The sequence below is a fragment of the Sinocyclocheilus rhinocerous genome, unplaced genomic scaffold (assembly GCF_001515625.1).
Source record: "Sinocyclocheilus rhinocerous isolate Xijiao unplaced genomic scaffold, SAMN03320098_v1.1 scaffold1467, whole genome shotgun sequence".
Classification (NCBI taxonomy): domain Eukaryota; kingdom Metazoa; phylum Chordata; class Actinopteri; order Cypriniformes; family Cyprinidae; genus Sinocyclocheilus; species Sinocyclocheilus rhinocerous.
This window is the reverse complement of record NW_015647960.1, coordinates 699,572-709,351: the sequence shown is the minus strand read 5'-3', so window position 1 is coordinate 709,351 and position 9,780 is coordinate 699,572. Positions and strand designations below refer to the sequence as shown.

Sequence of the window (9,780 nt, the reverse complement as noted above, 5' to 3'; positions counted from 1 at the left end):
CTTCATTCAGCAAGAAATGTCTGTTAGACAAGCTGAGATGCGAGCAGCTATTGTCGGATCATCAGGATGGAATGAGAGGTAGAGTTGAGTGTCATCAGCATAGCAGTGATATGAAAAGCCATGTTTCTGAATGACAGAACCTAGTGATGCCATGTAGACAGAGAAGGGAAGTGGTCCAAGAACTGAGCCCTGAGGCACCCCAGTATATAGATGCTGCGACTTGGACACCTCACCTCTCCAAGATACCTTGAAAGACGTCTCTGAGAGGTAAGACTCAAACCACTGGAGTGCAGTTCCTGAGATGCCATTTTCCAATAGGGTTGACAGGAGAATCTGGTGGTTCACCGTATCAAAAGCAGAGAGTTAGAGGGTCAAATAAAGGTGGAACAGATGTGTTTTTAGTTGTTTCTTGAAAATGCTCGGATTGAGTTGGGCAGGTCATTCCGCTCGGTCGAATGTCCACTTCTGAAGCCAGATTGGTTGCTGTCCAGGAGGTTGTTCTGTGTGAGAAAGGCTGAGACTTGGTTGAACACAACTCGTTCAAGTGTTTTTGTTTTTTTGTTTTTGGTAATAAGATTCACTCATAATAATTCAGCATTGATAGACCAGTGTTTCCCAACCAGGGTGCCGCAAAAAAAACAACTAAATCTATTAATAGCCTTACTGTTAGACCTACCTGAAAAACTAAAAAGCAATTTATTTCATTTGTATCGTTATTATTTTTGGTGCTATCATTAGTAATTTGTTTATTTGTACTTATTTTATTACCGACTGCTTACTTGCCATTTTTTATTCAATTCAAAGTTTGAAATCAAACTATCTTGTGCTACTGCAACAAAATTACCCCACTGTAAAATCAAAAATACACTGAGTGAGCAAAAATTTGTCAGATAGCTAGTTATAATGATAATTAAACAATGTTTACATATAAATAAAAGCCTACATTAAAATCTGTCATATAAATTGGTCTCTTCATTAGAAATTAGCCTACTGATTGCCACCATTGATGGTGAAAAAATTAATAATATTAAAAATATCTGTATTACAGTATATTCTGCAGTTCTTCCCTGCTGTATCGAATATCTATACTTTTCAAGGTATCATATCGAAGTTAGAAATTCAAGTATTGTGACACAATTAATTTTGTAGGCTGCCACAAATTTGTTAAAATTTCCAAAGGGTGCCGCGACTAAAAAAACGGTTGGGAAACACTGTGATAGACGTCTCACATTATCAGTACATGAGGGAATTTACATTATTTATAGGGTTGAAACAAATGTGAATACTAGGAAACACTTGTAACCAAGCAAAGTAGATCTTATTATCTAGTACGTAATGTATTTTGATCTACCGCACCAAAGTTTGGGGTCAGAAAGAATTTTGTTTTAAAGAAATAGTGCTTTTATTCATCAAGATTTAATTAAATGGATCAAAAGTGACAGTAAAGTCATTTATGTTACAAACCATTTTTATTTCAAATGCAATGACTGCTGAAAATTCAGCTTTGCATCCAAGGAATAGATTAAGTTTTAAAATATATTCAAATACACAGTAGCTCTTTGAAATTGTAATAATATTTCACATTTTTTCAGTTTTTACTGCATAAGAGACTTCTTTCAAAAACATAAAAAAAAATCTTACTGAACCCAAGCTTTTGAACTGTAGTGTATCTGTTAGTGTCTCAGATAATGATTCACACTTATTTTTAGCTATAGAGTTTCATCCCAATGGCATTTGGGATGCTTTATGATAAATTACCACAAAAAAGACAGTGAAGCCTCCAGACAATGAAAGAAAAAGAGTCGAGTTATATAAAGAGAAGCTGTTTTCTGGGTTGGACACACACACACACACACATACACACATACCAGAGCAGCAGGGTTCTTCCTCTCGACCCTCCCTTCACATATTATATTTATCATGTTGAATTGTCATTCCAGCAGGAAAACCCCCTTAAATTTACATTCCAAGTGCTTCCCAAAGGTTTGTTTCCTGAACCACCAAATGTTGCACAGACCACCGCCGCATGACGAGTCTGTACAGAAATGAAAATGAAAAATACTCCAACACAAGATTTTATGATACTGATCATCTGACTTCATATTTTCCTGTTATTTCATGGCTGAAATGAATGAATGAATGAATGAATATTGATTGATTTGAGATTATTTTATTATATGAATTAAAATTTTGAATGATAGGGGAGACATGAAACTAGCATAGCTAAACTACCGTTTGATACGATTTTTTAAAGAAATTAATCATTTTGTTCAGCAAGGATGCACTGAATTCTGAGAATTGCGAGATATAAACTCAGTATTGCAAGATATAAACACAGACTTTCTGATATTCGGAGTTCTGCATTTACATCTCACAATTTTGCATTTATTTCTTGCAGTTCTGATTTTTCTTTCTTTCTCAGAATTCAGAGTTTACATCTCACAATTATTTTTGTTTCCGTCACAGAATAAAGAAGGTAATTGCGACTTCTTGTCTCACAATTATGACTTTTTTTCCTTGCAATTTGCGAGTTCATATCTGAGTTTATACTGTATCTCACAATTTTGAGAAAAAAAATGAGAATTGTAAGATATAAACTCAGAATTGCGAGAAAAAAGTCAATTGTGAGATAAAAAGTTGCAATTACCTTTTTTATTTATTTATTTATTTTTATCCTGTGGCAGAAACAAACTTCCACAGACTCGGAAGACTGGAGTAATAGCTGCTGAAAATTCAGCTTTCCATCACAGGAATAAATTACATTTTAAAATATTTTCAAATAGAAAACAATTATTTTAAATTGTAATAATATTAAACAATATTACATTTTTTACTGTGTTTTTGATCAAATAAATGCAGCTTTGGTGAGCAGAAGAGACTTCTTTCAAAAACATTTTAAAAAATCTTAAACGTCTGAACAGTAGTGTATGTAGGAAATCTGTTGCCAGGGATGACAGTCATACAGTTTAGCCTTATAATACAACCAAAGAATGTCATGATATGACCAATCAGAATCAACTAATCCAGAAAGTTGTTAAATAAGCACCACATCAAAGACTGTATAATTAAGTAATTTACATTTTTTTACAGTTTGCAGTTTGGCAAACGTTGATGCACATAGTAGAATCTTAAACTGGCCTTAACCAACATTTTTGTCATGAATGAGGTCTTTAAAACTCATTTTGTGGCCATTTTTTTCCAGATAAACTTGCCTTTGTGGGTTTCAAAGGCTCCTTCCGGCCAACCTGGGTGAAGATGAGTGTTGATGAAGAGCGGGCCAAACTCCACCAAGTGCTGCCCATCCCTGTGGTTAAGATGATGAAGCTATGAAGACGAGCGACACACACCGCAGGACTTCTCAGACTCGCAGAAGCAGCACTGCCGGACGAGCCCAGCTACAGGACTACTGAACCTAAAGCACCAATCACAGCCCAGCATGTGTTTATGTTACCTAGCAACCCCTCCCAGCGGATTCCGTTGTATGTGACAACGTAGACATTGTGATTTTTGGATTGTGTCGTCAGTTGATTATACTTGAGTTTCGACGGGAGATAAACAAGAAAAACAAAAACTAAAAATGAACGCAACATTCCTTGTTTTTGTCCCTCTCGGTGATGTTTGCCTTCGTTACAACATGTTTTTTCTAAATATGTAGAAAAAGAGGTTTCAGATTGTAAATGTCGTGAGGTTTCCTCATTTTAATTGTCACGCACAAGAGTTGGTTTTGTTAGTGTTGAACGAGAGAACCAGCAAAAAACAAACAAAAAAAAAACAATCCGGCCTTAAAGGAACAGGTCACCCAAAAATGAAAATGTCACTCATTTATGCATCACGTTGTTTGATGCAACAACAAACAAGAATCTTTGAAACATTTCCAAGCATACCTTCCAAAAGCATTATAAATGTAGTCCATGCATCCATATTTCACATCTTCTGATGTAATCCAATATTTTTAAGTGAGAAACTGCATGTGTAGTACATGAACATTTCAAAATAACTTTAAACAAAGTTTTAATGCAAGCAACAACTACACCATATAGGTTTGAGACAAAATGAGAGTGAAAAAATATGGACACAATTCTTCTCAATTTTTCGGTGAACCGTTCCTTTAAATCGAATAATCAAGAATGGATTTGAATCTGAGCATTAGTAAATGTCAGTCTATCAAAAAATGATCAAATCTGTGATGAATTGGCTTTTCTTCCATTTGGCAAGAAGTACAACATTGTCCCTTTGCCGAAATAGCTGGTCTTTTTTCGGAGATTGTAATTTGTTAGTGTTTTTATATGTTTTGTGTGTTTCTAAAAAAAAATCCTGATTGATAACAGAGATATATTTTATACTTATTTATTGTACAGGCACTATTACACAAAACCAGAAGGGACATCTTTTAAGGGACTTTTAAGTTGTAATGTAATTCTGTCCTATCTGTAAAAAAAACTTTTAAGTACAATTTTCACTTTAGTGTATAATTCAAATATACATGACATTAACTTTTAAGTTGTATATGGAAGTGATGTAAATGTGAATGATTTCCAAGTAATACAAATGTATTACTTTAGATAAGAAAAAAAATATAAAGACTTTTGTACAGAAATAAATCTTTTTTCCTCACATTTTTGGAGTGATATTATGTTTCTGTATATATATTTTTTTACTTTGCTTTTTTATTACCTGGAGATGACTTGAAAAACACACATGAACCATATATTGTCGCAATCGTGTGTTTACTATCTTCACGTTTCATCAGTCAAAACGTTTCTTTTTATTCAGCTTAGCTACAGCTGAGATTGCTTTGGCTACAGTGATAGCGGGATGCCTTTATCCATATTAAGGATTTCCTGGCACGTGTTTACACCTCGGTCCTGACCGCATTACTGAGTGTTTTTAGGGAATATTTGCATTTGTTCACATGCTACTCATGTGCTGGACAGTCATGATTTGGCTAACGCAGGACTCTACTGAATGATCTGCTTCAGAGGGGATTTTGAAGTGGGAATATGCAATGCCGGCTGATGAAGATACCTGTATATACCCCCCAGACAGTAACATATTGTCAGCCCAGATCCAGTACAAGTGGAATCCACATACCAGATTTGGGCCGACACTATGTTGCTGTCTGGACCTGCACTACACCGCGTGTCATCTATTTGCCATGTGAGAAAGGCAGTCGCATTGACCGCATTCGCAATTGCTTTGGACACGACTTATGGCGCTGTATTAAATTAGGTCAAATAAGAAGATTTGACGTTCCAGAAAACACAGCCAGCAACTCATGATGACAATCAAGAATGCCAGTACAGTTTCCCACATCTGAAGTAGCGTTTCCACAGCGACTGTAGAGCGCTTCAGGGTGCTTTACTGTGCAAACATGTCCAGATCATTAGTGTACATGCATGTATGTCCAGAATGCAGGATCCACCCTAGTCCGGTATGGCCTCCATGGTCATATTTCCAAACCATCTGCTGAAGAAACTCTTCATGGTCCCCCACCCCAACATGAACACACTAGACACATACCATCAATCAACATCAGCTTATTGTAAAGTGTTTGCTAAACGAAAGACACATTCCAGCATCACTGTTGTATATATATATATATATATATATATATATATATATATAAGAAACATTTAGTGTAGAATCTATGCAATGGCTTTTGCATTAGGGCTCTCCATTACTCTGCCATTATCATCACAGTTCTGTAAAGATTGGACATATACGTCAATGTAGGAAGATGAACAACAAGCGCCTGCAAGAATGGATGAATGTTTAATGGATGATTGCAAACAAAAGATCATTTTTTATTTCAATTAGATCACATTTATCATTCAGTAAAGTGCTGAAAAGCTCACAGCTTTCCATGAGGTGTACTTACGTTTTCCCTGGTATCATGGCATATGGGGCTTCAGAAGGGAAAGGATGATCGATTACTCTATTAGCGACTAATGTTGCTCTGTTTCAAACTGGGGCAATGACTCTGCCACTGCTAAACTCATTTTCTTTTGCCAGAAGCTGTTTGACTGATTCCAGAGCAGTTCATTTCTGCCACATCTTCCAAATGCATTCCAGCATTCTTCAACAAGCTGTTAAGTAAACCTTCAGATAAATCAGATATTCTCTACTGCTGCTGAGACCAGACTACTCATGTACTAGCTTGTTGCATAAAAGAAAAAGAAACATAAATTGATGTTCACACGACATTCATTGATGGACTGGAGTGGTGTGGATTACTTGTGGATTATTGTGATGTTTTATCAGCTGTTTGCAAAATTTCTTCTAATCGGTTCCCATGAACAAACTAACTCTAAAATATACACACAAAATACACATTTTGGATGGCCTGAGGGTGAGTGAATTTTCAGCTAATTTTCATTTTTGGGTGAACTATTCCTTTAAGTGCTACACTTTTTCTGCATTTGAAAATTTGACGCCAACTGCAAATCATCAATGCAATGCATGACACATAATTATAAAAGTGGTTTATTCTTTGATTCAGACTGGGAAAAAATGAGGTGAGTTACAGTAAAACAAATCAAAGAAACTGAAACAAAGATTGCTGATTTGACTCATCAACCTGTGTGTCAAAGTACCTGCTAACATATGTTAGAGAAACGCTCCTTCAGTCCCATTAAGACCACGCTGCGCCTTTGAGGCTCGTGTATCAAAGCTCCTGCTTGCTTTTATTTGCTCGGTTGGCTGCTTTCTTGTCTCCTTTCTTCTTGGTCTCGTTTTGCTCGTTCCCCTTGGCATCCTTCTTGGCAGTTCTCCTGGGGTACACCTGTCCTTCCACGGTCACATCCTCACAGCGGTCCTGAGCGATCAGGAAGTCTTTAATCTCCCAGGCGTAGCTCCCGTCACGCAGCATGAAGATGGCACGGTTGGATCCCACCACAAATCTGATGAGAAAGATACAAACAGTGATTATAGCGACTGGTGACAGAGCACCAAAGAGCATTTCAAGAGATAGAGAAGGAGAGCTTCAAAATGGAGTGTTGTGGCACAAAGAAGCTCTGATTCAAATCTACTTATTAATGCATCTTTGTTAAATACTTCAACTATTTCTAGCATCACAACATTCGTTGTGAGAGTGTTTTTAAAACTCTTCTAAAACACTTTCACAATTTTGTTTTTTTTCCCCCTTTGAATCATTAAAAAATTCATTTTTACCACATCTCACAATCTATGTTGGAAATTAAATTCAATCAAAATCATTCAAACATTTTTGTAATAAAATGACCGACTCCTTTGTCCTTTTAAGGATCATTTGCTTAGCTTTTTATGTATACAAAACACACACAATTAAGTAATATTTTCACACTTTTTGCATTAACAAAATTACAGCTTGATTGGAAATGATGATCACACTTAACATGTCTAATATTTCATCTCAAACATACTCTTTACTGACACTGTTGTCTGCTTGGTAAAAAAAAAAAAAGTATACAAACTTCTGAAAAAAATTTAAGAGGCAAAAAAGGGTACAAAATATTTTTTTATTTATTACAAAACATTGTTATTTTATTTTTTCATTTTAATTTTATTATGTTTTTATACAAATGTCTATATAATTTTTATTCATTTTTATTTCATTTTTATTTTTAGTACTTAAAGATAAACTAAATGAAAATGAGAAACTGCCTTGGCAACTAGCTGATTTTATTTTAGATATTTCAAATATGCCAACAATATGTATATGTATATATATATATATCTATATATATATATATACACACATAAACACTACATGTTCATGTTTATTTTACTTCTTGTTAGGAATAAATGATGAATATGATGAATTTTCATATTTTAAACATCTGGGTCTGGGATGAGGGTAAAACAATAAAATCCAAACATAAAAGGTATTTAAAAAGTAGCAAAACATTATGAAGGCATGGTATTAAGTTGCACAGTATAACATAAAATAAAAGACAGAAATGTGTATTAAAAAAATAAATAAAATCTTTGATTTAATTTAAAAATAAATAATAATTCAGAGCACCTGAGGGTAACTGCTTTGCTCAAACACACCAGGGCTGGGATCAAACTGTAGTTTCCCAAACTACACATAATAATAAACAGCAGTATTTGCCCAGTAATAAAATCATATTCTTGTTTTCCTTTTAAATATCTAAATATCTTTGAAACAAGATCAATTTACTACAAGATCAGCTTTAGATATTAAGACTCAGATTTGATCAATTCTAAACAATGTAACTGTATTTTGTAATTCTGCAAAACCTGATTATTTTTATTTTTTTTACTTGTTTATACTTAAAAACAAGTGAAAATATCTGCCAGTGCAGTATGACAAAATACACTTATATTAAAGACTGATTCTCTGAAAAAAAGACCTCTTTGCCTCTCAAGTAAATGTGTCTCTTGAATTTTTAGATATTTTAACAGGAAAACAATTCAAAAAAGACTAATTGTAAAGCTATTAAGAAGTTGCAGTGTAGTTATATATTGCACTACAAAACAGAAGACATAAAATGCAGCAGAGGGATTCCAGAACCACAACTGTAATATCTGTGAATTATTATTTTGAATCAGTTCATTAAAACGAACTTTCTAAACAAACCTTTCCAAGACTTTATGTTCAAACTGTTTATTCAGTTTTATACAAATGAATTGAACTGAATCAACACTGAACTGACTGGAGCTAAACAATGACACTATTGTCATTTTTTGGAGCTGTTTTACATTTCATTTTTCCTGTTATGAAATATCTACACTTGATGTCACCCAGACATGAACCTATAATATAACTGCTTTGACAGTCGATCAATATCCTTATCGGACACATCAGCACAGGAATATGGTTGTTACCTCTGAACATCAAAGTTGGCATTGAAGAGGCTTCCCTGCCACAGGCTGGTGATCTCTTCCGTCTCCTTCTCTGTGGGGTTTCCTGACACGGTGGCAAACACCATCAGGGTCCTTCCCTTCTTGGACATCTTCAGGAGCTCCTCTGGTTTAGACGCATCTATTTTAGAGAAGTCGATGGGTGGAGGAGACCGTTTGTGCTCAGGTAAGTCGCCCTCCTCAATTTCATCATCTTTCTGTAATAAATAAAAAGATGTCAATCACTGAAGAAAGAAAACATCTTTTTAAGATCTAATGGCAAAACTTAAATTACTGGTAGATATAGGTCTGGGCAATATAAATTATATAATATTTTTCAGCTTATTGAATGCATTGTACAGCCCTGCTGTTGGACGTCATGCGAGAAGGAAAAATGTTACACAAAATAAAGATATTACAGTGACATAAAAAATTTATTTTCTATAGATTTGATTTATTTTCAAACTTGGTTTTGAAACTTTAAACATTCAATATTTTATATGTATACTTTAAAACTTGAAATCTTATTTTATTAAAACATTTCTTACATTAAATACAGTATTTAATATTTATAATTTAAAACTTTAAACTGTAAATATTTTATAGGCTTACTTACAATATTAAATATTTTAATCGTTTAGTGTAGATTCAGAATGCAAACATTTGCAGAAACTATTTCAATAGCCTTAACTTTCTCATCATCTTTGTATAATTTAATACTTTTTAAATGACTGCGACACTATCTGGCTCATTTCTGTGATCCATGTTCTTTCAAAGGCAACCTTTGACTCACGGAGTGCCCTTATAAACTGTGTGAATCTGCTAGACTTTACAAGATATCCACCAATCACATTCCCCGTTTCATTCCCACACAAGTGTCAGACTGTCTCATCTATCTATCTATCTATCTATCTATCTATCTATCTATCTATCTAT

The 9,780-nt window shown here is 34.4% G+C and overlaps 2 protein-coding genes across 2 annotated transcripts in view; one reads left to right on the top strand and one right to left on the bottom strand.

Moving 5' to 3' along the window:
- Window positions 1-4,528, top strand: part of cemip (cell migration inducing hyaluronidase 1) — a gene marked incomplete at its 5' end in the record, with an annotated part of 67,409 nt that extends 62,881 nt beyond the window's left edge. Inside the window, one exon of the mRNA XM_016513977.1 lies at window positions 3,203-4,528. Coding sequence (XP_016369463.1) covers window positions 3,203-3,330 — 128 coding nt within the window. The remainder of the gene's footprint in view (window positions 1-3,202) is intronic.
- A 1,947-nt stretch (window positions 4,529-6,475) lies between these two features.
- LOC107709495 (LDLR chaperone MESD-like) overlaps window positions 6,476-9,780 on the bottom strand; it is a 6,046-nt gene continuing 2,741 nt past the window's right edge. Inside the window, exons 2-3 of the mRNA XM_016513987.1 lie at window positions 8,830-9,062; window positions 6,476-6,899 (exon numbers count right to left, since the gene is read on the bottom strand). Of these exons, the coding sequence (XP_016369473.1) occupies window positions 6,665-6,899; window positions 8,830-9,062 (468 nt within the window). The 3' untranslated portion in view covers window positions 6,476-6,664. The remainder of the gene's footprint in view (window positions 6,900-8,829; window positions 9,063-9,780) is intronic.